Source organism: Lepeophtheirus salmonis, chromosome 12 (genome assembly GCF_016086655.4).
Source record: "Lepeophtheirus salmonis chromosome 12, UVic_Lsal_1.4, whole genome shotgun sequence".
Lineage (NCBI taxonomy): Eukaryota > Metazoa > Arthropoda > Copepoda > Siphonostomatoida > Caligidae > Lepeophtheirus > Lepeophtheirus salmonis.
The window spans coordinates 10,608,654-10,636,348 of record NC_052142.2 but is presented as its reverse complement, the minus strand read 5'-3'; the positions used below and the strand labels follow the sequence as shown (position 1 = coordinate 10,636,348).

Genomic DNA, 27,695 nt, shown 5'->3' with positions numbered 1-27,695 from the left:
TTATTCCCACAGTGAGATGTTTGTTTTTAGTTCTCATCCACCTTCCCCTAGCTTTCCAGGGGAATAGAGGTGGGGACTTTTTTTATGTCTAAAACTATGATGGAGGTCTAGCATTTTTTTTTTTTTTTTTTTTTTTTTTTTTTTTTTTTTTTGATAACATTATATTATTTGCATCCATTTGTTAAGTCGTTTACAAATTACAATCCAGAATGCAAAGGTCTTCAAGACAATTTTTGATCAAATTCATTATGAATAGGAGCACAAAACTCGGAACTGGATTGATTTATAGATCTGAAATGTCTTTTTTGAGTTTGCCATTAATAGGTAATTTGACTTACAAAATTGTATTTAAATAGAATTGAAATTTTCAATGGAATTGCGTATAAAAAACAACATGCAATCAAAAGGGAAATAGTCCACAAGTTGTAATCAATAAAAAATGTTTCAACGCATCATAAAAAAATACTACTGAGTACCTTATCAACAATATAACTATAAGAAAAGATATATAGAAAGATTTATTTTATGTATTTTCTGATATTGTTGAATATAACTTTGTTTGAGATTTCTTACTCCCATTTTCTTTTTAGAATATAATTTAATAATTGATGATTGCATTTTATTATACTATAACAATATTTTTTATATCTTATCGTCGAATAAATATTAGACAGTTATTTTACGATGAAAGTTATTTTTTACGTTTTTATTAACAAAAAATATTCATTAGCATTTTTAATAATATCATATTAATTAATTTATTATCAAATGTTATAAATCATAATTGACCTTCAATAAATCATGTTATTTAGGAAACATTTAGTAATCAAAAACATTGGTGTAAAAGTGTGAATAAGTTTATCAGATTATGATATTTCGAAATTATATACATAGAGGAACGAAGGACCAGGGGGGGGGGCTGTAGCACTTCCATAATCAATGAATTTTTGCTTTGTACTATAGAATTTTTTCTTAAGGATGAAAAAATTTTACCCAAAAATAGGGGTTAAAAAAAATTTTTTTTAAGGATAAATTTTTTCTAAGAAAAAGGACATTGCTTATTCGATTCAAATTATGCAGCAGATAGTTTTAATTTATAATATATACAATCTTGATATAATAACCCCCCTCCGACATATGGTTCTATTTTTTTTTTATATTAAATGCGTACATCTATATATAATAAACTTAAATGACTTATTTAGGATATTTGAAAAATATCTTGGAAATCAATATATGTATATACATATATATGACATAATAATTAATATATATATATGCTCATAGTTTTACAAACTCCAATAATTCATGTTGTCTTCTTTTTTTTAAATAATATATTTCATTTAAAAAAATGACAATGTAAAAAAAAAGTTTTTGAGGATTATAAGATAGTTAATTGAAAATACTTTATAATTAATAGATTTTTCACTTATTAAAATGTATTATTATTGGTGCATCCATGATATTAATAAGATTGCATTAGTAGTAAAAGATTTTAAATTGATCATACTGTGTTTGTAAAGTAATGTATGCATGTTGTGATTATATTACTACTTAAAACATTTTATGATATGATACAACTTCTTGCTCATTTTATCAAGTCTTAATAAACTTATTATTTAATTTGTTGATGAAGCAATTAAGTAATTTAAATAACTGGGAATATCATTTTAGAGAGTATGTATACATATATATATATATAGATAAAGTCAAAATTGCATTTAAAAATATTTTTTCTAACCATTGTACATTTAATTACTATATTAACTATCAAACACATAAAATTTTTGAATATAAATTTTTTTATGATCTAGTACCAACTAATTATTTTAAATTAGTATATATTTTTCAAATAATAAATTAAAAGATCTATCAACATCGCACGCAAAAATGTGCGTAGCTCAAAAAATATAAATTATTATTCGACATACGCTTAATTTTTATCGTATTTCCCAAGTATTAACATTCAACAATTAGTAGATTCAATCACACCAACCATGATGCGAATTATATTATTACTATTGCTTACTTTTTATGTATCAAATGTTTCATTAATCAAGACTACGAGTCATGCCGACTTAATACGTCAGAGGTTAGTAATATATATTATCATTTAAAAATTATTTTAAATTTATCCTTTTTAAAATGTTATTTTAGTATTTTGAATATATCAGAAACTTCTCAATGGTAAGATGAACGTATATTTGTATTTTTTGTTGTTTTACAAAGTATTTTCTAAAATACTTATGCTTAAAATTTGTTTTCTTATAAATATAGAAATGTATTATTTTATTATTATTTTTAAATATATCTGTAGTTCTCGAATAAGAATATAGCATTTTGATGTTTAGGTATTTTAATTCATTTAAATTATTAACATTTTTCAAAAATTTGCATGTCAGGTAATTTAAATCAAACTAATTTAAGTCAACACTTAAACAGAAACTTTTTTTAGATTGTACTTAAATTAACTCAATACTGTATATAAATTAAGGAATAATATAGACATAATTCATATTGAAGGTTCCTAGTATATATGTTAATAAAACTTACAAAATAATTAATGTTCAAAATATTTTATAAAATATTATATCTTACTTTAATATTTGAAACTTAGAATTAAAATAATAGTGTATTAATTTAACATTAATGAGTATATGACACACATATATCACATCACAAATAAAACAGGGTTGCCGCAACGAATTTCATAGTGGAGGGGAATATTCTTCAGCCACGTAACTTATATAAATTCACTACTTGTGCAGGAGCCCATATTTTGATGTTTCTACAGGCAAAGAGTGGGGTGCATTTATCCTTATTCCCCCCTTCCCCAAGTTGCAGTATTTAAATAAATAAATGTAATTATGGAAGGTCAATATAATAGTATTACATTCTTCCATTTAATAGTTATTATGATATCAATGAAATAATAAATAAATTTAATTAAAGCTAATATCAATTATTTTATTTTTAATTATATGAAAATATTTTTAGCAATATGTTTGTACAATAATTGAATTTTAGACTTTAAAAAAGTCATTTTTATTCAAATGAAACTAATTCATAAAATCTTACTAAAAAAGAAAAAATATATATAACAAATAATTTATTGACTTCGTATACTTCATGATTAATTTAACGTAATCCTAGGGCTAAATTGAATAGAAGAAAAATGGTTAAAAATCAAGTTGAAAGAATTTTAAATATTGGTAATCGTAATTTCAATTCCTCACACCAGTTTACATCAAACTTGTGGAACAATATAAAAAGACAATTTGGCTCTTCCTCCATACTTCCTAATCCAACTTATTCTCAAAAGTATTGGAATTATACAGAAAAGTTAAGATCAATATTTCCTACATGTCGCCGTTGGATAGATTCAAATATTCCAAACGGAATACATCTTTATTTCAATATTAGTTCTCGAACAAACCAACAAAATTATTTTCATCAAGAAATAATTCGTGGAAGGCTTAATTTATTTAAAACCACCCCAAGAAATACAAATACATCTTATCTATTAAATAAAAATGTACGAATAACTGTTTCATGGATTAAAAGGGTAAAAGGAGGTAAGATTAATTTATATATCCTCAAATAGTTATTGAAGTTAAAAAAACATATTAAACAAAAATGATGGGATTTTATTCATTCTACCGAATATTTATTAATTATATCTGATTTGTCAGATTTGAAGTCAACTCTCACCAATTCACACTTTATTACATTCTATTATTAGATATATTAAATCAGATCCGTCGGAAGCTTTCAAATATTGAAGAAGGCTTACAATAAAGAGTAAAAAATTTCTATAATTTTTTTTAATTATTAGAGAGCGGGAAATGCCTTCCCCCACTTCCGATAGCCTTATCAATAATTTTTATCAATCGATTTTTTTTGGAACAAGATATTTTTATTTTAAAAATCCAAATGTTTCTGTAAAAGGAAAATATATCGGTGCCGTAATCACGGTTTTGTTATTTTGATGAAATGGATAGTTGTAGAGACTATGGGGGACTAGGGTTGACATATTTGTAAGAAAAAAAGAGTGCAAGAAGAAGATGAGAGTGAGACATATGGTACTATTAAATTAAGCCCTTTGTTAATACCAGCTGCCTGTTATATGTTTTTGGGGGAGAAAATGAACTACTACTATAAAATGAATAACTTTCAACATTTAAAACAGCATCACTACAGGGAAAGTATTACAACTATATTTAAATTCATTTATTTTTATTATTATTATACGTTTTTAAAACAATTTACACGAAAGATGTGCGATAATACTTTTTTCACAGGGAGAAGTTAACAAAACTACAAACCTATAAAATAATGAAAAAAAAGTAAAGAAAGAGCACACACAACCGTTTTTCCTTTTTTAATAATTGATAGTCGTTTCTTCATTACAAATTTGTCAACTCTATGGATGACACACTTCTAATAGGTCGATAAATGCTAGTATTTAAAAAATTATTAGGAGATTACAGCCTTAATTTATAAAACATTTCATATATTGCAGATCTAAATATTAATTAAAACTATTTATCGTTTAAATATATATATACAGGGGTCCCCGCTTATCGAAGTTTTGGGGAACAAAAAATCTGCATTATATGAAATCCATGTTGTACTGAGACTTGTTTAGTACTGAAACCTCTAAATAGGAGATTTTGTCCAAAGTTCACTTTTTACTATTTCTTTTTTAAAGTATAATTAAGACAATAAAAACACTTCATTGATCATTAATTATTTAAAATTATTTATGGCCGACTAGGTACTTTAAAAAAAATTTATTGATCACGTATATACCAGATTTTTTTAATCCGGTCAATTTTTTATACTGTAAAATTTAAATCATGGAACATAACCAATATTTATTCAGCAACCTTTTTAAGTTTGTATAATAACCAAACTTTTTAAGTCTATGTCAATCAAATACTTACAGGACACTTTCTCTTATTAAAAATTATACGCTTCTATTTTAATTTTATAGGCATAATATGAACAAAACCATGAACAGCTAAAAAAAAATTTGTTTACCTCAATATATATATTTTTATTATGATATAAATAAAAACCCGATACAAAGGGAATATAGAGCACTATACTTGGAGTACGAATAATTCCTAATACCGCGTTATGCAAAATCTACTGTGTTTGAAACTGTGTTACTGCTATACTCCTAGATACAACAGCATTACTTTGTCATCATTTTTAGTACTGTCAGTACATGAAAACTATCGAAATTTACTGAAATGTTGACTTGTCAATTCACTCATGCCATAAAATATAATTGTTGTTATTAATATATCACGCTTGACAATAATGTTTGTGTCAAAGGTAGATAGAGTTGTGGCCTTAATACCGCCATTGAATTAAAAACTGTGGTTACATGCTATTCAAACTTTTCTAATTTCACCGATTACCTGTCAAAACCTGCCCGTACTTATTCATTATCAATTAGATCGTGAAGGCATGTATCCAAATTGAACGAAATAATAAAATTGAACTGCAAGTATTAAACTTTCAAAATTATAGTTTATAGCTATCAGTGATCTGCAGTCAGGCTTTTTTATTTAGAGCCGGTGACACTTACATCTTTTGAATTGTGTCACCCGCCCGCAACATTTTATCTAAGTTGACTTTAATGGAAAATTTGACAAAATCACATATTAATTCATTCTTTCTTGCCTACATAATTAGGTATTGAATACATTTGAATTTAATGTATTTAATTATATTCTATAAGTTTATTTAGGAAGTTACTCATTAACCTTTTCACTCATAATGAAATTACCTTCTAAATTCTTTTTTTAGCTAAAAAATGGCGCATGCTTAGAATAATTTCTAACAGCGCCCTCTATGTGAGAAACATATGTATTTGTTATTTTTTATGGAATAATATTATCATTCAGGGAGGTTCATTATTTTGCCACTCACTGTCGCTTTTTTTATAAACAAATATAAGTAAACAACACTCATGCCACATTAGAATTATAGTGTCTGGAATTGGCGATTTGATTTGACATTAACCAAATCAAAATATCCAATTTATCACTAGTTCATAAATGTAAAGTTTCTCATTTTGTAAATCCTGTTTTTTAACTATATTAACAATATGTTCATTTTTTTTAATGAAAAACTCTAGATTTTAACTGAACCTGTAATTTAATTGTTATGGATATAATTTACAAAAATATGGAAATATGAAAATCGTTTATATCTGCAATACTCTTTAATGATGATTATTGATTCATTAATAGTATAGCTGAGAATTTTATTTTTTAAAACCTGTCTGATTTGGGTTCTACATAACAATATATTTTATATAAATAATTGAAGCAATCATTTTTTTTTGCTATTAGGTGGAATGATCAATCATATGAGAAAAAAAATATCTTAGATATATTAAAAGCATTACCAAATTGCAATTTAAAAAAGTATAACAAATAATGCTTTTTATAAATAGGTACTATTTTTTTCTACGGAAAGACATATGAAAATATGTTTTTCCAACTATTTTAAGTACAGGTCATTTAAGATCATAAACAAGAATTGAAAAGTACCCACAGATATTTAACTTCTTAAATATTTATTAATTAAATCTTCTTAAATCAATAAATTTCTTGATGATCTGTGTTATACTTTGTCCTGGTTTTCTCATCATTATCAGAATAGTTTCATTTTAATTTTACAAAACGTCTACAGTAAATACTTCAATACGTATGGGCTCAAATTATCTAAACTTATTTTGCTATATATGTCGTTATTACACATTTATAGGTCAGAGAAGTGACATAAATTCTTTAATTAAAAAAACTTACTTTTTATTTTTTTTAAATGATATTGGGAAATCAAAATAAATCGAGGGCATCTCACAAAGTGTGTAACTCCAGTTGACTAGTTTTAATTTAATGAACCATGGGAAAACGGAAATATATGCCGTGTGATGTACCATAAGGATTATTCCTCTTATTGTTCTTTCTCTGGCAGAGGTATTTGGGTTTAAGAATTTGTGTTCATCAACAGGATCCATTCTTATTTTGAAACATGAACCATCACTAGAAAATTAAGGCAACTTTGAGTATATAAAATATCCAGACTTTGAAATTTTGGAAGATGTGTATTGTATAAAAAATATTTATATATTAAAATATATGGACTCTTTTCAAAATTATATTTTGTGTTGCTACTTGTTTATCTTAGATATCCTTGTCTTTATATCATACATTTTTCTTACCTATTAACTCAAAATATAGTTGCAAAAAAGGATTTACAAAATTATAAGCATTGCATATATTAACTAGTGATAAAACTGATATGTTGATTTTGCTATTGTCGAATTATCACCTACCTCCAGAATCTACAATTATAATAAAATAAAATTGGAGATTGGATGTGGCATATGTAGATCCAATCATGTTAATAGTTAAGTATTATTAGAACATGAATATTACACATGAGCTATAGTCATAAAAGTTAAATATATTAAAAATAAGATACAAATATATTTTAGTAAATTTAGAGACAATTTTAAATTTAGTCAACCACTCATTTACTTAGATCGATATTCATTCATTAAAGACGGAATGACTTCCGTATTCTTTATGAATTAGGACAAATAAAAAAGAAATCCCAGATACTTCATCCTCAAGAGGAGATACTCGATTTTTGATTTATAAGGGGATGATAATGGTATGATAATTTATCCTAAGAAGAGAACCAAACCATGCTAAGCTTAATACGTGAGTAGATTCAACTCCTTCTTTGGGTAGGAGTCTATCCATCTTTATAAAACAACGATACATTTAAGGGTTGAAACGATGACAGGATTTGTATCTTCGTAACCTGAACAAGGTTTTATTTTATTTTCCAAAACTGTTATCATTAATCTTTCAATCTTGAGGAGAGAAAATCTAACTATATAGTGTTCATGGGTAATGGAGAGTTGTACAAAGGATAGCATGGAGTTATAAGTCCTTCTTGAACTTGTAGTAGAATTGAGTACCAACCTCGTAGAAATTTCTACCAAAATTCTTATTAGATACGGAGTATATCTATAATAATAAAACTCCTTAAGCTGCTCTCCACCCAAAACAATATTAAACATCCAACGTGGCCATGTTAATTTCCAGGTTTTTTAACATACTAAAATACAATATTTCTTACGACTATGTGAATACGTACCTTGTTGCTTTTGCAATTCCTCCCCCCCCCCCTATTTTCAGTTTTTATTATTTTCAAGGAATCTTTTATATCGAATATTTAGCAAAAAAAGTAAAAATTTATGTAGGTATGTGAAAAGGTCCTTGTTCAACTTCAATGAAATAAGTTTTTTTAAAAATTTAATTTTTTTAATGTAAGTTTAGTAAGTTTTAAAAAAATGTAATTTCTAAAGGGTGATGAAAAATCTCCAAAAACTGCCGTAAAGTATAAATATGGATGGAAGTTTTAAAGAGGAGATTGTGGGAGTGAGACTTACGATATTACAGAATTAAGACCCATGTTGATATCAGTCGCCTGTTACTTAATTTTGGGCGAAAAAAGGAATTACTGCTATATAGAGGAGAACCTTCTACATTTTAAATAGAATAAGTGCAAGGAAAATATTATTTATATATTTAGATATAAATAAAGTATTGTTTTATAAAAGATTTTAAAAAAATACACAAGAATTAGTGATAATTTTTTCATTAAAGCTAAATGTTAAAACAACACCGATCAATTTAAGAATGAACAAAATAAGAGAAAAGAGCACAAGTCCAAAAAATTTCCTTTTCTAATCTCTTAAATGTTATTGTTCACGACAAAATTTTATCCATAGGTATACAATCCTCTCTATAATAACATGCACGTTTTGATTAACAACTATATAAACATCTAATTCAACAAAAAACTTTTATCATAATTATAACTTTTTAAGTACATAGTTGCTGTGGTATCAATAAGTCCATTGGTTAGCCAATAAATGATTTTAGGAATGTGTCTCTCGCGTTACAGAAGTGCGTTTAGTTTAATCTGGTTGGTGTTAGAAAAATAAGATTTTGTACTTAAAAACTTATTTCACAGTTTTGTGAACATTTGACTAATTATGGTTTGAGTGCGCGTCAAAGAAAAACTCCAGCAAACAGAAAATACGCTTTATTTTAGTTTTTCTTAGGTAAAGGTGAAAACGTAGGCCAGGCGACTGAAAATGTGAATAGAAGTTGTGGTCTTGTTACTGTAACAGTCATTCAAGCGCAATTTTGGTCCACATGATTCTATTCCGACAATTTTGATATAAAAGTTGTAACACACTCTGGAAGGCCAATTGTCGAAAATGCTGATAAGATAATCGAAATTGTCTAGTCCAACCGTCATTTAAGCACTGTTTTTATTGTCTTAGAGATTAATTTTTATAGAAAAAAAATTAATTTTTTTTTTTTACAATTAATGAATTTCTTTTTACTAGAGCTATTATAATTCCATAATTTTATCATAAAATTATTCAATGTAACCTTTATTATTTGCAATGACTCCTTTCAATATTTTCCAGAGATACATACAGAAGTCACACATCATATTTTCTGGAATACAATCAAATTTCTAGTTTATATCTGACTTCAAAAATTCAATATTTGAGTAGGTTTTGGTATTGACCTTCCTTGTTAAATAAACCTGTAGGAAATCATTAATAAGGTTCAAATCTGGCGGGGAAAGAGAAAATAAAATATTCTACTAAAATGGGATATTTGATAATATGCACTTTTTGGTAATCTTTGATCCATGACTATGTGCTAAATCTTGCTGAAATTTTACTTTTGTATTGCTAATTGTATTAAATTGAAACAACAACTTGAAAGCAGGTTCTAAAATGTCAACGTAGACATTGCAGTTGATTTTGATTCCTTTTTTTTTTATTAAAGTTATGAGAAACTATTTCAGCCGGACGTAATCGTCCCCAAACCAAAACAAATATGGTTTTGATCTGTCTAGTCATATTTTTTTATCCTGTGGGACATTGTTGATGTTTTTGAATATGGTTAGTTGATTCGATATCTGAGAGCCTCGAAATTAAAAAGTTTCTCATAGTTGGTGATGCTTTAAAACATTTTTCCTGAGATTATGCTTGATGATTGTGTGCATGGGATCTTGAGATATATGCACATCTTTATGCATTTTTAAAATAGATGTAGCGAGTTAACATCAAAGTAAGCTAGAAAAATTCAAATTTATCCGCGGCATCATTTCTTGCGATATAAACTTTGCTTTGAGTTACAATTTTTTGTTCAGAATGTTTTTAATCATAACATGTTTAACATTACTTTTATTCTTAAATCCTAAATAATGGCAACAGCTTTGGAAAATCAAAAATCCTGTTCAGACTTCCAACGTGAAAAAACTGCTCGTTTTTGGGACATAAATTATTCACCTCTGTTAATGACTGAAAGAGGGGGCAAAAAACTCAATTAAATATATCTTATTTGCAGGGGTGTCTGCAGGATAATATTTTGGGTGGGCTTGGTTTTTTATTTATTATTTTTTTATTTCAAAAATTAAATTTTTTGCTGCGCTGCATAATTTGGTCGAATGACTTTTTGTTAGAAAATAAATCCCTTAAATCATTTTATAACTCCTATATTCTTATTAAATTTTCTAGTCCAAAACCAAAATTTATTCGCTTCGAAGCGGGATACAGCCCTCCATCCCAGCCCTTGCGGACGCCCCTTACTTGTATATGATTGATTTTTGTTTCATTAAAAAAGAACAAATAATATTAAATCCAATTTAGAATTATTTAGCATATATGTAAAGTTTCGATAAACTTGTGCATTTTGATTAATCATTTGGAGATTTTGACTTTGCGTTTAAACCTTTCATCTTGATGATAAAACATTTATATACTTAAGCTTTGTTAATTAATAAAAAAACGTTAGGATAGAGGATTACAGTATTTTACATATTTTTTATTTTTTGTACAGCAGAATTTTTTACATGTCTTTTTTAAGTACTTGTTAAACAAAATTTACATAATCTATATTTTCACTCCTCTTTATTTAAATATTATTTAAGGCGATGACTGATGAGGTAGGGTGGGAGTTTGGTGTAAGCAATTTACTTAATAGATTATTGACTATATCAGAAGTCACTATCCCAGACCTTGATGCGAAGGAACATATGAACAATGAACGATCGTTCCATTAAAAAAGACAAAATCCATCAAGTCAGTTACAAAGAGGCATATTCCTTGAACAAAACATAAAGTCGAAGAGAGGATGAGAAGTCATGTGTATTGAATATTTAAATAGTAAAAAGTGAAGATCCATCCAAATCACCATGAATTACTTTATACGTTAAACACAGTTCAATATTAATATTTGAATAATAACTTAATAAATATTTATATAATTAATAGCTATTATAAAAAGTAAACAGTAAATAAAATCTTTTTATTCGTATAAAAACTCTGTTTTAATGAATATTTGAGTCTATGAATATTATACATTCTATTTGAAACGTCATTGTGGGTCGAATTAAACTCACATTAATCAATAGAAGGCTCTAAATTATAGCTATTATATGTGTGGCGATAACATGAAAGGAAGATGGAATACTTTTTCTCAATTTTGCGACAGTATAATAAACGAGTACTATAACATATATTAATTCAAAAAAGTGTGGAAGTCCTTAGGAACCGCGGTTTTAAGGTTAACTGAACCTGATCAAAATTGGATATTTGGTAACACTGATCATATAAGATACTGATAAATCATAACTTGAAAATTATTATTAAAAAAGAGTGTATCAGTAGTCACGTTGCGAGAACAACGAAAATAAGAAAGGGACCAGCTTGTTAAGAGCATGCCTCGCCAAGTGAAATTGATTATGATATCAAAATTCAATTTAAAGTTCCAATACCGCACTATTAAATTGACTGAACTTGTATATAATATGTTCATGTACAAATTTAAACAAATATCAATTATATTCATAACTCGTTAGACAGTTTTTCAGTGGTTTAATATTGTATTTAAATCTTTAAAAAATCTTCTTCGGTTTTTCATTGAAGTAAACATTTATCTTGCGTTTTTCTCTGTTTCATCTAAACAAATCTGAGCTTGTTTTTATGTCATCGCCACACAAATTTAAGTATATCATCACATGGCACAAATTAGAACACAAATCCCATAATTGACCAAAGTATATCTATGAACTATTTGGCTCTTAATATTTATAAAGTAATTCAAGAAATGGGAATTTCACAATAATATGGGTTTTACTCAAGCTTACTTTGGTATTCACTAACACAGATCTCAATGGGTGTCGTAGAATCATTAGAAGGACAGCTTGTATCGCTTCCTCAGTCTCATTTTTAATTTTTTTAGTCGATAAAGTTTTAGTGCCAATCACCTTGAATCGTTTCAAAATCTTAAAAACTTCTTATCACAAATAAGTCCATTCAGTTTCTTTAAAATCTCCTTCGGACTGAAACATCTTTTATAAAGTTTTACAATAGCTTTTTTATTTTTTTTCTAATCATTCCAAAAAGATTAGGAGCAAATTATTATTTATAATAATTAAAAAAAATCAGTTAATCTGGTACTATGATTGTTTCAAACAAAATACAAGAAACTATATGAAAATAATCAACCAAACATAGCATGTATTTTTATTCTGAGAGGACTTTATAAATCCATATTCAGGTTGTCCAAGGGGAGGGGGGGTATAAGCGATATTTAAATCAATATTTCTCAGAGATTCCCGTATAAAAAATTTCAACCATGATAAGATAATGGTGGAGATAAAACTACTTTGATGACTAAGTATAACTGTTGATATATAGGTTGTTGATAATCTTCAAAAGTGCTAATCATTCATTGTTCAAAAAATCGTTTAGCCCGATTGTTGTTTAATTGTTTCATATAGTACTTCGATTTCTATTTTCTATTGTACGGATCAGGCGCAAGCTCTGTACATTAAGAGGGCGTTTGAATAACGAGACTTCATGACGGTGATAATTAATAATAATATGATCTTAATCTTTACTCAATACAAAATAAAGGTATATTTTATGAGATGAAATAAATTAGCTACACTAACTCGTGCAATACAAATTAATGTAAACAATCCTAAAATTCCAAAGTGCTAGTTTATGTATTAAGAGGTCAGAGAGGCTGTAGGTCCATCTCCATCAAAAAGGCATGTCGGGCCGGATCTGATTAAAAGATGTTTGAAATTTATCGATGTACTATAATAGCGTTTTATTTTTCTGAAATTGGTTGAAATGAAACGAAAAGCCTTTTAAAAAGTGAACGATGAATGATTAAAAGATAACGAAATCCTAGTGAACATAAGGAATTCCAAAAAATGAACGATTAAATTGAACTTACAATTAAAAAAAGTGAACGACAACAAACCTGATAACTGATTACCAAAAAATGAAAAAAATATATTTTTTCTAAACACCAATCTAGAGGAGGGTAAATGTGAGCATTATTAAGCCTGCAAGGAGAATTTAAAAAGCTTCTCAGATGACATAATACATAATTAAAATAAAATATTACTCCATCAATATATTTTATTTTTTCTTCATAGCAACAAGAGTATGAGTACTGACAGCCCTCAGATGCATAGCGTTATGTTGACAGTAAATGACCTGACTTCCATGGCCGCAATATTTTTTACAAGAAGTTGAGTTAATTTTACACGGTGAATGCTCAACTTTATATTTCATAACTTATATCGAAAATTTTAAATTTTGTTGAGGGGAGTGAGCCTGTCTGTAATAAGGCATGAGCATTGTTTATGTATATTAGTTTGTAGTCAAGACTACAGAGAGTGGCTCCATATTTCAGGGAAATAATACAACTCTAAGAAGAATAATAGCCAATAGGGCATTACTTTATTTACATAATTGTAGCTTGACAACCACGTTTGAACATCCATGGAGAAACCTCCCTCATAAACTGTGTACACGAATCTTAAAATTATTATTCGTATTACCAACTCTGTTTTAGAAAGGAATATATTGAAACTGTTGTCATCATAGTATAGCAACTCCAATGATTCCTTCAATATCTTATCCACGGTTTATTCTTCGCTCCAGATTTTATTTTTAGCTAAATATCGTATGGAGTCTCTTTCCTCAACTTTTCAAAGACGTGCTATAAGTATCTTAGATTTCCCCAATACTTTATTATTGAAGTCATTTTCTTTTTATTGATGTACAAATTATATAGACTATGAGGCAGAGACTTGTTGCGATTTGAGTTCCGATTCGTCTGAGAATAGCTATTATTTAGACGTAGAATCACATGTAATCTCAAATTTTTATTTAAAAATTACATTAAGTCAAACCTTATACAATTTGATTAACTGACAATATGATTTTACATGTTTAGATTCGAAATTAATATATTGATAGTGGAAGTTCAATATGCCTTAAAAATCATCAAAACAAAGCAAATATCAATATTAAATAATAAAATTTCATTTCATTATTTTATTAATCACTATTTTCAACTTTTTATGAATTCCATGCAATAAATTTTTAAATTTGAAATATTGCCTCTACATAGGAAGAGGGTGATTTTGATCATGTTCGATGATGTATATATGCTATATTTTATTCTTCTTTAATATATTTTATAATAAAAGAAACATACCATCTACTTCAATACCTCATTTTTTTTAAATAATAGTTATTTATAGAGCAAATGGCATTTCTACAAATGATATACATAGTATTTGCCACTCTTTCATCATTTTAGCCCGGATTCATTACTGTATGAGCTTGAATACAGTTCTAGGTATCCTCTGCTTATGTTTGAGAGAGGTCAAGGAGTAACTTGATAGTGTATTTGGTCTTTCAGAGGTTATTAAGTGAATGCATATAATATAGACTTTAATCTATTCATGAATTAATTATTGACCTTAGCGTGATATTGATGGATGATGATCTAAAGGGATGTTCGATAAAGTCCCAATTGCATAATGGTTGTTTCCTCCATTTAAGGACTTGTGTGAGGATTATGTGCTTAATATTATTTAAAAAATACATTTATAATTTTACAGACCTATTCAATTAAAGAATAATTTTCATGTTGGATACAAAAAATTGTAGTCATTATGTATATTTATAAATACTGGCAGATGTTGGAGGTATACTTCATTATGTGAGCAATTTTATAGCACATTCAATTTTTAAAAAAAAATCCTAAGCAATGTTCTTGAAATTTAATTTGTACCTCATTGGAAGATGTAACAATAGTGATAGAGGAAGCAGGAAAACATTAAAAATTAACTTCATTCTTGGATGTCGTTAATCGAGGAGGGCTAAAAAACCATCAAAATTTTTATATATGGTTATTATTATAAAATGTTGTATAATATTTTTGAATCAAGAGTGATCATGGAAAAATTTAATTGACTTTGAGTACCCCAAGACAAGTGTTTCTTGCTACAATGGATATCATTATCAAAGAACAACATAATTTAACCTGAATAGTGGAATCAAATGGTCACTATTTCAACAATTTCTTGGATATTATATCATACAAAAATTGCTAATAATTGTTCAAAGCTTAACAAAATATAATTTTAATTCATTCAATCAATACGTCTAAAAAAATGTAATACAATTTCCACAATCAAATTTCTCATTTCCGAGATGAATTTTTTTTTCTTGGATACTGGTGTCCAGAAACATAATTTTAGTTTGTATTGCAAAATTTATTTACCTCCAGGGCCTATTACAACATGTTAAGGAGATTAGTTAAAATAAATAAAGTGGTATGTTAATCATTTTGAAGCAAGTAAAATACTTTATTAGTAACCAGACATCATAACTGCCAAGACTGTATTGAATACAGATACCATACTTTCGGTTTTCATGAAATTCCAAAAATTATAATAGCATAAGAAGAAAGATTCAGTTTACTTACTAGTGTATAATATTCGAAAACTTCTATGATGTATCAATAGAACCCTTTGTAATGTATATTGTCTGAGATTATTTAAAAAAAATGGAATTATCATCTAGTCAAAACTTAAAAATAGAGAAAAAAGTTTATATAAATTAAAATTGTATTTAATCGTTATGTTTTTGTTTAAAACAAAATCGTTATTAATCTTTTATGTTATATTTCTTTTATTTTCTCTTTCACTTTAACTTTTTTTCATTCTTTAATCCTTAATCGGTCAACTTATTTTGAATATTTATTTACTTCAACGATAATTTAATTTTTTAATCATAAGTTTTTTGCATTAGTTAATTAGTAAAGTTAATGAAATAAAAATATATCAATTTATCAAAACAAATATCATAGTTTCATACCTTTTTTATATTTCAACATAACATTACATGTTTTCTAATTTTATCATGCCTTTATCCACATAAAACTAAAAATCAAATATATGTCAAAATGTGTCCTTCACAGTCGAAGAGACAGACAAACATTGATTAATTTTGATATAAATAGATAGTATTAAAAGTAAAGATAACACCCTTGTTATAGGTATTCCCTAAAAATATATATATTTAGCTTCTGGGGCCTCAGAAGGAAATGGTACTGTTCAATAATTATTATAGTTTAAATTTATTTGATATGTTACCTGAAAGGGTATTAATCTCCTGAAATAAAACACTTCTGTAAATACCAAGGACGATATTTGCTAAAGAAGAAACTTAGCTGTAACTTCAACTTTTCAACTAATTTGGGCTCCCTTGTTTAAAAAATCTGTTTTTATATTCTATAAATTGTGTCAAATCATTATCAATTAAAAAAAAGTTAATAAAATTAATTATATAAATTCTGTTATTTATCTATTTGGAAAACTTGAGTTAAATTAAGATTTTTTTTCCCCAGAAATAGGGTTCTTTGTTAATTTGCCTAATTCTCCCAATACCCTAAGGAAACCACTTAGCTCATTTTTTTCAAAATAACTATTAATACAAATAGGAAATTAGTTTGTTATGGTCTTTTTTTAGATGGTTAGTTATGTCCACAGCTGAAGTCTTTATAACAGTAAATAGTGTATAAACTTTAGTTCAGACTTCAGAGGCACTTAAATAAAGGAACCAAAAATAATCTATGACATCATTTAAAAATTTAAAGACTTTATTTATATTGCTCTACTTTTTCCTAACATCACTGTGCTAGTGATACATAATCTGAGAGCAATCACGTCGGGATACCAAAAGATTGCTACCTGACATACTTACAAGCATCCCCGTGAGTGTGTTTGATTTGACACTACATTCACGATCTTGTCTTAAATAAAATTCAATTTTAATAAATTCAAATCTTTAGGGAGTAGATTCCAGAGTTTTAAAAGTGAAGGGATTTAGTCGCAGAGAGCAGGGAATATTATATTATACGAATATGATATCATTACAATTAGGAAGTGTGGCGTCATACAAGATATTAAAATAGTCAACCATCACAACTAGCTTTTTTATTCACTCCCAGCCTCGAATTCAAAAGGGAACCAAAAAATTTGAAGGGAAAAAAATTGTACAAAGTTTTCTGTACTTTTCTTGTTGTCAACTGTTGTTTAATACTTAAAGAAAAGTTATTAATTATTATGTACATTAAATTGATAATCTTAGCAAAGGCTGAGTTTTAAATGACAAGAGTTTTTAAACGAAGGCCTTTGATTTTTATAAATTGATATAACAATGAAAATCCTATTTAATACTTTTTGAGTTAATAATAGGTAAAGTCAGCTGCTTTAAATCATACAAGAGTCAGTGGAAATTAACTGAAACAGATGAAGGGAAAATGCGATACATCTTTGTGTATGTAAAAAAGTGATCCATGATAATTAGGAACATCATTTTTTAAACAGTAAGAAAACAATATAATTTGGATATGCATGGTGCAAACTGAAATTTTGATTATTATTTTACCCGTACCGGTTGGAAGTATTTAATTACGTCTCTACAAATACTGCAAGGAAATATTCATTAACTTTTGTAAAATATACAACATAAACTTTAAGATGGGTATCTTGATTTTGCAAACTTGAAACACCAATGAATATCTTAAAATACTAAAATTGCACTTTTTCTAATTGTACTCTCAGTCACGGAATATTAATAATTATAAATCACTTCTAAAATGATTTTTTTAAACGATATAAAAATTAATCTATTATATACTGGGCCGTGCAAAATTATTTACCCATGATGTAAATTTACTTTTTAAGAGGTTATGAGGCAACCAATCTGATTGTTTTGTATTTTTACTTTTAAAAAAAACAAAAATCCTTCCTGTGAGAGCGTAATAACTTCCACACGTGAGACCATGTCCAATCAGGAAACAAAGAGTATCGAAATTGCAGCCCTCCTCCGAGCGGGAGTGCCTCAAAACAACATTAAGGAACAGGTTGGGGCCTCGTTGAAGACAATTTACAACGTTTCCAAGCGCTTAGAAGCTGGGGGTGATCTCAAGCATTTCCCCTGGAGCCGGCAGGAAGCCCACTGTCTCAACAGGGCAAGTAAAGGCAGTGTTCAAGAGGACTCCCAACAGGTCTATTGCCAACATGACCAGAAAGATGGGAACGTCGACATCAACTGTTTCAAGGGCATTGAAAAGGACTGGAGGAAAGTCCCTGAGGCGTACTGAACGCCCTCTGCTAACTGAAGGTCAGCGATAAGTCAGACTTGAGCGTGCCAAGAAAATCTCGAATGATATCAAGAGCTCATCTGGACGCATCATCATTTTTTCAGATGAGAAAACTTTTAGGGTCGATCCTGTTTTCAACAGGCAAAATGGCCGTGTTGTGGGCTTTGAAGATGTTTGGAGATCCAAGGGGAAGGCCATGAAGCCGGCATGGTTCCCCACTGGCTCAGATTAACAGCGGAGGATTATGTGAAAATTTTGGCGTCCAAGGTCCTTCCGTGGATCAAATCCATAGTCGGCAACTCTCCTTGGGTTTTTTCAACAAGATTGAGCACCCGCTCACGCTTCCAAGAAAGCTCAGGAGTGGCTCAAGGACAACATGAACTTTTGGCCAAGGACCACTGGCCCCCTTCAGAGCCTAGATCTGAACCCACTAGACTTCTCTATCTAGGCGCACGTGGAAACCAAGGCCTGCAAAAAATGACACAAAAACATAAATACCTTAAAGGCTGTTGTCAACAAAGCCTGGGCCTCCATGGACGCCAATTACATACAGCAAGTCTGTGGCAGCTTCAGACGTCGCCTGGTCAGTGTCATTGAGTCAAATGGTGGCTACATTGATTAAATTTGATCACAAGCTATTTTATTATTCTAAAAATGTATGAATAAATTGTTTCTCAAGTCATTCGAAATGTCATTATTGTCCGCAATATGTTCTGAACAAAAATTGGTAAATAATTCTGGACGGCCCGGTATCTATATTTTAAGTATGAATGTCTGTGTGTGTCTAGGAATCTCAGCTACACCAATTAATGTACTTTGCTGAAATATTTGATGTAGGTTTTTAAAGCCCAAGAAATAGTTTAAGTATAAAAAATTGGCCTGCAAGGCCACAATGGCGGTCCTAAAATAACTATTTTTCTAAAAATTTTTTTTTTAAATAAGCAAACTACTACTTCATTTAAAACAAAAAATGAAGACCGTTAAATTCTAAGAATTATTCTCGCAGCATGTTGTCATGCACCTTTTCATAAAAAAGGAGATTACAATAAGCTTTAAAGAAAAAAGAATTTTTGACCACAATATTTAAGTTCAAATTGAATATTTTTTCTTCTCTAAACCTTATAATCGCCTTATTTTAAAAGTACAAAGATACAAAACAACATACAACGAGAATAATTCTATATTTTTTCTTTTATATGAAGCAGAAGATTTCAGAATTAATTTTGATTTCTGCATGTCCGGGGCAACGCTCGGCAAACCTACTCTAGTATTCATTATACATTACTCAAGTATATATTTCACTTTTTATATGTTTGTAATGTGTTCTTTCAATTAATATCAATTTTAGTTTTAGATCACATTATGATGGATTCAAAAATTCTACCTATTCAATCAGAGAAGTGGATATCATTAGACATTTTGGTGGCATTACGTTACTGGCATAAAAATCCACGAAAAAATTTTGGTATATTCATTGAAGTTATGGATGGTAATCAGAAAACCCTCCCTACAAATGAATATATTGTACCTATGAATTGTTCTGATAGTGAGTAAGTTTTTTTTTATTTCATTATTCTTAGTTATTTTTATCCTTTTAAAGCCACAACATTAGCATTTCCGAGTATCATTGAAGCAAAAGATGGGAACATAAATTCGAAATTATATCCGCTACTGGATATTTTAATAGTGGAACTTCCAAACTTTACCGATTATCTTAAAAAGATACCAGTGAGCCATGAAAGAATAAGCAATACCAATCATAACTATAATCATGGCTACTTAATGAAGTTCCCTATATTAGACATTTCCCCAAAAGTGTCAAAGAGTAACGAAGTTAATCGATTAAAAAAGATTGAAGATGTCAGTTTTATGGAACAAGATCCTTTATTAAGCAATTTTAACAAAAAAGATAACGTAACCAAAATAAACAAAAAGCAAACAGCCATATTTCAACCAGTAATGAAAAAAGTTATTCGTAATCGCAAAGAGCTTATTACAGCATTGAAAGATCTGGTGCAACAAGAATCAATGGAGAAAAAAATATCATCAAATATTCTGGACAAATTGCACATTGAGGATCATATCTTGGAAAAATTATCTATAGATCCTTGAAATAGGACTTATTTATAAAAAAAAAATATTTTCAAAGAATCTCATCAATTAAAAAATTATGTTCCTTTTTATTCAATAAAGCGAAATACTCGTCATTTCTTTAACATAATAATTTATGTATTTAGCTATCTTCAAGTATTTTTTTTATTCAATAAATCATTCAATTGGAGGTATATTGGTCGCTTTTAGAACATAAAAATCATTGTTTGAAAAGTTTTTCCCATGTATCAAATTTTTCTTAAATTCTTGTTCCCACGTCAATTTGTTACATAAGAGCGGAAAATGTGTCAATAACTTTTTTATTTATTACGTAAATATTATTTTCTAGTAAGAAACAAAAAACCATACATATTTTTGTATTATGTTGATTCTTAGCTATTATTAAAGCGTTAAACTTATAATTTTTCGTTGCTACTTCTCTGTTCATTTATTAAAGACTGGTTGGGTCATGGGGTTTAAGAAAATATTAATGAAAATCAAAAATGAATATTTAAATGATTTTTACAAAATTAGAAGAGAAATATCTTTATTAGACGAATGTGGAATCCGATGGTTAGGATTGATAACACAGTAAAACAAAGAATTAAATTATATATATATATATTCTTTTTAAATCGTCATTTAATGCAAATAAAATACATAAACTCATTAAAGTTCATTAAAATAATGAAAGAAAGGAATAATTATTACATGAAAAATAATAAAGTAGTAATAGTATGTAAAATAGGGTGTCCCACGACATATAACATTAATTTTTTTATATGAAAAATTTGGCTATTTTTTTTTATTTGATCTCAGTTACTCAAATATAAAAAAAGTTCTAAGACAACGATAACAGGTGCCAACGATAACAGGTGCCAACGAGAGCTTAAAGTCAAGCTGATGACTTGATCGTAGGGTGGACTGAAAAATTTACATTCAAATGAAGATCACACAAAAATTACTTATCATAAATGCATTTTATATTGTTTGACTATTAGTATATAGATATATGTTTGTTGTGTAGAACTTCGGTTTGTCTAATTTGAAGTATCTTTAAGTAATTCAATAAGATGTGTTTCAACTTTCGCCGGTTCACCCTACTCTACATAAAGTAATAATGTAGAGTTTATCTTCTTGAATTGATAAATAATACCTTTTGTTAAGAAATATTTTATTACTCCTAACTTAGTAGATACATTAGATAGGTTTCAATTAAGGATGAGATATATAGTCTTTATTCTTGAAGGAAATATTAATTCATTGGGGTTGAGTATTCATAAATTTCCTATTAGTAAGTCTTAAATCCAAAGGATATATAATGATCGAAGAAAAGATCCGGAAACACCATAAAAATTGATTTTAAAGACAGTGTACCAGATGTTGTAGCTTGGGATGGAAAATTACTGCCTGCTTTGAATAACTAGAAGATGAAAGAAAAAGGTTACCCAATTGTCTCTACATATGAAAAGCAATCCTAGACTGGGAACTCAAAGAAAATGTGCAAGTTATCTGCTGTGATACCACAGCTTGACATAATGGTTGTATAAATGGTACCTTATGCTGATGGAGGAAACATTTGAGAGAGAAATGCTTTTATTTACTTCTCGTGATTATGAATCAATTTTAAAAAAAGTGTTTTCGAAGTGAAAATCAAAAATGTAACAACAATTTCAAATATTTCTTTCTTTCAAAAATTAAAAGATTATTGGAAAGATCATTAGTACTTTAGTACATTATACTCTCTGAAAATATCCTTATTAAATTAACAGATAAAAAATAAACAAAGAAGATAAAATAGCCTTATTAGATATATGTTTATTGATTGTAACAATATACGGTATGCCTTGTCTTCAATGTATTTAATAGTCAAAGCCCCATATAATGATTTATACTAGTTAAAATAATTGAAAAATTTCGAAAAAATAGACGAAACAATATCAAAAGCTGCCTTATGTTATTTAGTCATCATTTACGGTATTTGACAGATGTATCTGATGCCCTTTTATTCTTCAATTATGATTTCCATCAAGAAACTAAAGAAAAAATGGTCTTAAACTTGAATAATGAAAATATTTCGGGACTTGGCAAAAGTTATGTTGCGTCAAGTAGAGCATTTGATGGTTCTTGGTTAACGAAAGACTTCCATGGTTTAATTACAGCGGACCAGGAACAAAGGCAATTTTTACTACATTGCGTTCATGAACACAAGAAGATATATCCTGAATGTAAAATAAAACACTTAAACAAAAATATATCCAAAAATATTAATTTATTGCTTATTAAGTAAAAATAATCCTAATATATAAAAATAGAGTTCTATTATTTATCAATTCTGAAAGATAAACTCAACACTATCACTTTATATAGAGTAGGGTAGACCGGATCAGTTGAAACACGCTTTGTTGATTTATTTTTGAGATGCTTTAAATTAGACAAACCAAAGTTTTACACAAGATACATTGATCTATTGTGAAATTGTCAAACGAGTTAAAATACATAATATACAGATTAATCTTCATTTGAAAATAAATTTCCCAGTCCATCCTACGATCAAGCCATCGAGATGACTTTGAGCTCTCGTCGATATCTGTTCTCGTTCTCTTAGAGATTTTTTCCATATTTGAGTAGCTGAGATTAAATAAAAAAATGTGGGGTATGCATTCTTGAAAAATTACTTTTAATTTTATGGGACACCTTAACGTAGAGTGTATTAGAATATATTCGAGGTTGAGTAGATTTGCAAAATTGTTCCGATGTATTGATTGGACATTAAGTCGATTTTTGGTGGATAACTGGCAAAGTAAAACTATGCCTCATTGCCCTATGAAGCTATTTCATATTGAACGTTTCATTTTTTTTTGAATTTTATAGAATATGATTTCATAGTTTTACTTTGCATCTTTTGCAGATACTCCACCAAAAATTGACCAAAATACTCAACAGATAACGATACAAACAATAAAAAATGTAATGAAGAAGAACTTGTTGCTCCACCTAAAATTTATGGCGTCATTGGTGTTAAAAGAAAGATAGAACAAATAAAAATATTAGCAAAGGAGCTTTCTAGTCACCCTATTGTCAAACCTCCTCATCAAAGAAATATTACTATCAATAACAGATTCTACGACTATAGGAAGGCTTCCTCCTTTACATATAATATCGTAATTTCAAGTATGTTTAAGACACAATTGAAAAGGATATTTTAAATGAGTTATATGTTTACTTGAGGTAGTGTTGATCCAGGCTAGTAGATATGTTAAAGAAGTTGAAGGGAGCACTCATTTCGTTATATACAGGAGAGAAAGGAATTTATATGTAATAGATAAAGGTGATAATTTTGGTAAGAATAGAAAAGCGTGCAACCAGAAGAGAAGAAATACTTATGGCATCATTGATTAAATAATATACATTTTCTTCTATCAAGAACGTTATCATTCCAGCTTTATTATTCAATATTAATATAGTATTAGATGCGGATATTCGATAGAGAACTGAATAAAATGCCGAAAATAACGTTGCCTTCTGTCTAGATTTCTGAAAATGGAGGCCCAGGAATTTGGAAAATACTTACCGGATGAGAAAGAAATGGCTTGTCGGATTTATCGATATAAATTTGCCTTTAGTCCCCTGTCTAGAAATACACCTCACTCATTATCCTCATCTCATAACAAGAGTATGGATATTCATCTATCAAAAGTAAGTTAACGATGAATATATGAAGTCAGACTTAACAATAATCTCTCAAAGACGCTTATTGTTGTAATTTAACCTTATCCATTGCTAACCATCCTACGTTCAAAAAATTTATCGCGAAATACACGGGTTAATTCTTCCCTTCTCAAGTAACCATTATTAATTAATGGAGAATTTTGGTAATTATATCATTTAGAGAAATACCCCCCCTTGTAAATGGTGAAGTTAAGATAATTTTCAGCCTGTTTAGAGGTATCCACACCAAATTACGAAATGGAACTCTGAATTTTGTACCATCTAACGGTAAGTATTCTTCTTTTTTTTTTAATCTAATCATAAAATAGGATTCTATTCTAGCTAAAATTATCAAGAATTATGATACACAACTCATTAAATGGCAAGCACAAGTGGTTAAATGGTCACAACAACGGGAGTAGTAGCTTTGGATGGTTCTCAACTAGTTTGTCGGACATTAGTTTTTTCACTTAAAGACTTGGGTATGATCATTAGGTTTTCCAATATTACATAGTCAATAAATATTACTTTTTTTATCACTTAAGGATTAGCTATGGTTGATAAGCCCCAAGAAATGGTGTTCAAAAATCTCATAAAAAGGCAAAAACAGCTGCTTAAATGGTCCCAACAACGGGGGTAGTTGCATTGGGTGTAGCATTATAATTAGCAATTGTGCCTATCCTTCATGATAATAGTATATAATAATGATATATAAGCATAAATAACGGGGGGAAATCTTTTTTTGATACCGTTAATAACGAGTAATATAGCCGGACATTACTGCATAATTAGCTGTTGCACTAAATCTTTACGATGGATTTAATTCTAACATTTTTTTAATTAGTATATTTATTATTATATTTTATGATTTTGAAATTTACTTTATTATTAATAATTATTTAGATCTCATCCGTTGAGATATATCTATTATATGCACAATTGTATATAGCAACTTCCACATTAGGAAAAAAGAGTGATTATCTTTTTTATTAAACTCCACGTCTGGCTTTTGTTTAGCAACTTAAGGTTATGACATATAAACTTTTCCATAGAACGTCCAATTTTAAGAGATTCAGAACAACTACATCGCTAAAATTCAAATTGACTTTACCCAAGACTCCATCTAGACCACTTACTTTATCATCCTAATAATACTTTCCTATAAAATTAGACATAACATCTTTCGAGAAGATATTATTCCCTTGAATAGGGAAACTTACTTCTCTTTTCGGAAAGTGGCCTCTTTTTGCACCAACAATATTTTGGATATGGGAATGAAAGTATTCTAACACATCTACCGGTTCAGTTATAACTTTTCCTTGATGAATAATATTTTTAACACCGGCGGCAGGAAATCCGTCCTTCTAAAAAAAAAATTAAGTCTTTTGCATACACACACTTCTAACCCAACTTCTTCTTTCATTTCGGCCTCAGCAATTTCTACAGTTCTAAAAAATATCAGAGAATCTGCAAAATACGTGCATGAAAAAATTTATGCATTATTGAGAACATTATCCACTTGACTGGCGTATGACATTATTTCCTTCCTATTTTTCAAAAGAAACCATGGAGTCGTTAAAAGAAATACTTTTATGAGCCATTGTCTCACTTGGTTGCATGAACAAGAGTCGTTAGCATTTTCTTTTTTAAATTTCGTTTTGTCTTTATCGTCTTCTATCAACCATTTTGGTATCCTTAATTGTGAAGTTTTATAAGGTCTGTATAATTCCAAGCAATTCAATTTATGATAAGTGAAGGGTTCAGGTTTATCAAGTGCTTTTTTACCATATGAGTCAAGGTAGGAGAAATCAAAGACAAGTCAATTCTGGAAGACTGATTCCATCTCTTCCAAGAAATATTTCTCTCCGGATTATTTGTCAAGTCAACAAGATTGTACTTAATAATTATATTTTGTAGAGCAGTAAGGTTTTAATAGTGTTAAAAAATAAGTTTATGGAGATCAACATATAAATCCCCAATTAGCAGGAACGGAGTTGAATCCCTTATTCGGTGATTAAAAATTGCTTGAAAAATGGAAGTAGACCTTTCATTTGGCCCATAGACAAATATTAGACTGAAACTCATCCCTTTTACATTCGATCTCGAATTCGCCAATTGCGTATTTAGGAGAACTCTTTAATGCATGATTTTTTTCTTTGAAATACCCCAATACCCCCCAAGTCACGACTCCTCCATTAGATCTATTTCTACTAAAGAAACAATGAAACCTTGTAGGTAAGAAAATATGACAGCTATTATAGCAAGAAGAAGAGATCTCTGATTTAATATCCTGAAAACAAATGATGTCAGGATCCATTTGCATCAAGTGATTCATTATTACTGCACGTCTCGACCTTTTATCTTTACCCCCTCTCGTATTTAGAGATTCAATCTTTGTTCCTTGAAAATTTTATTAGGAAAGAAGTCCACAATTTGGATCTGTATTTTTTTGTTTGATAACTCAATTTTATAATCATGTAAAAAAATAATAAAAGGATATCAGGAGTGGTCCATTAACTATCAAGAAGAACCAGACTCAGAGCTCTTTGACTGTTTCTTCTCTATTACAGGGAAAGGATCTGTATCCGGTATACTTCTTTTTCCCACAGAGGAAGCACGATTACGACTTTCTAGAATTGTATGGACATCCAAATGAACCTCTTCATACAGCATAAATAATTATTCAATCTAAATACATTCAAAAACTGTCTCGGTTGTAGTAAAAACTCAATATAAATAAAGGAAAGAGTAAAGATGCATTAGATCCAAGATGGGGTAGATAAAAAAGAAAAATGATGACAGCTTTCGTAAATAAAAACATACATTAAGGCAGAAAAAACTTCCTGAATCAGTTAACATCTACAAAATCGGAACCCTCCTTTTATGCAACTCTGCTGACAACACACTTGAAGTTTAAGCTTTTTATAAACTTTTTATATTTACCGTATGAAGCAAGATTATTTTAATATATTCAATTAATAAACAATATAATCTCATTATTATTAACTTAATTTTTTCTTTAGTCTTTACATTGTAAATAATCAAAGGAAGTATTTCTACTATGCTGTTACAACTTTATATTAAACCATTCATTTTTGTAATTATTTAATCACTTAGTGCGATTATAAATTGTATTTTGAAAGTAAAAAAAAACAACTCCCCAAATATTGTTTATCTGGATCAATAATTTGAACTTTATTTTTGGATCAAAATAAATTTCATACAATCTTTTCATTTTTTCATAAGATTCCAATTATTGGGCCTGCTATATGCTTCCGACTG

At 28.6% G+C, this 27,695-nt stretch overlaps 1 protein-coding gene across 6 annotated transcripts; it reads left to right on the top strand.

Annotated features, from left to right (window-relative positions):
• Positions 1-1,283: 1,283 nt before the first annotated feature.
• LOC121127005 (uncharacterized) lies at positions 1,284-21,124 on the top strand. 6 transcript variants are annotated; one of them, XM_040722367.2, is made up of 5 exons: positions 1,284-2,092; positions 2,158-2,187; positions 3,154-3,575; positions 19,960-20,157; positions 20,212-21,124. In XM_040722367.2, the coding sequence occupies exons 1-5, from the start codon at positions 1,998-2,000 to the stop codon at positions 20,721-20,723; spliced, it is 1,257 nt and encodes a 418-aa protein (XP_040578301.1). In that variant the 5' UTR covers positions 1,284-1,997; the 3' UTR covers positions 20,724-21,124. The 6 variants fall into 6 exon arrangements, with proteins under 6 accessions (XP_040578301.1, XP_071748027.1, XP_040578304.1 ...); XM_071891926.1 differs by having other exon boundaries at positions 1,822-2,092; positions 19,966-20,161; XM_040722370.2 differs by having other exon boundaries at positions 1,843-2,092; positions 19,960-20,161.
• The last annotated feature ends 6,571 nt before the right edge of the window (positions 21,125-27,695 follow it).

Excerpts from the sequence above, each read along its gene's own strand:
- LOC121127005 (XM_040722367.2), top strand. The coding sequence starts at position 1,998 with ATGATGCGAATTATATTATTACTATTGCTTACTTTTTATGTATCAAAT. Across the intron at positions 2,093-2,157 it reads GCCGACTTAATACGTCAGAG|TATTTTGAATATATCAGAAA; the intron begins GTTAGTAATATA and ends ATGTTATTTTAG. Across the intron at positions 3,576-19,959 it reads GATTAAAAGGGTAAAAGGAG|TTTTAGATCACATTATGATG; the intron begins GTAAGATTAATT and ends TATCAATTTTAG.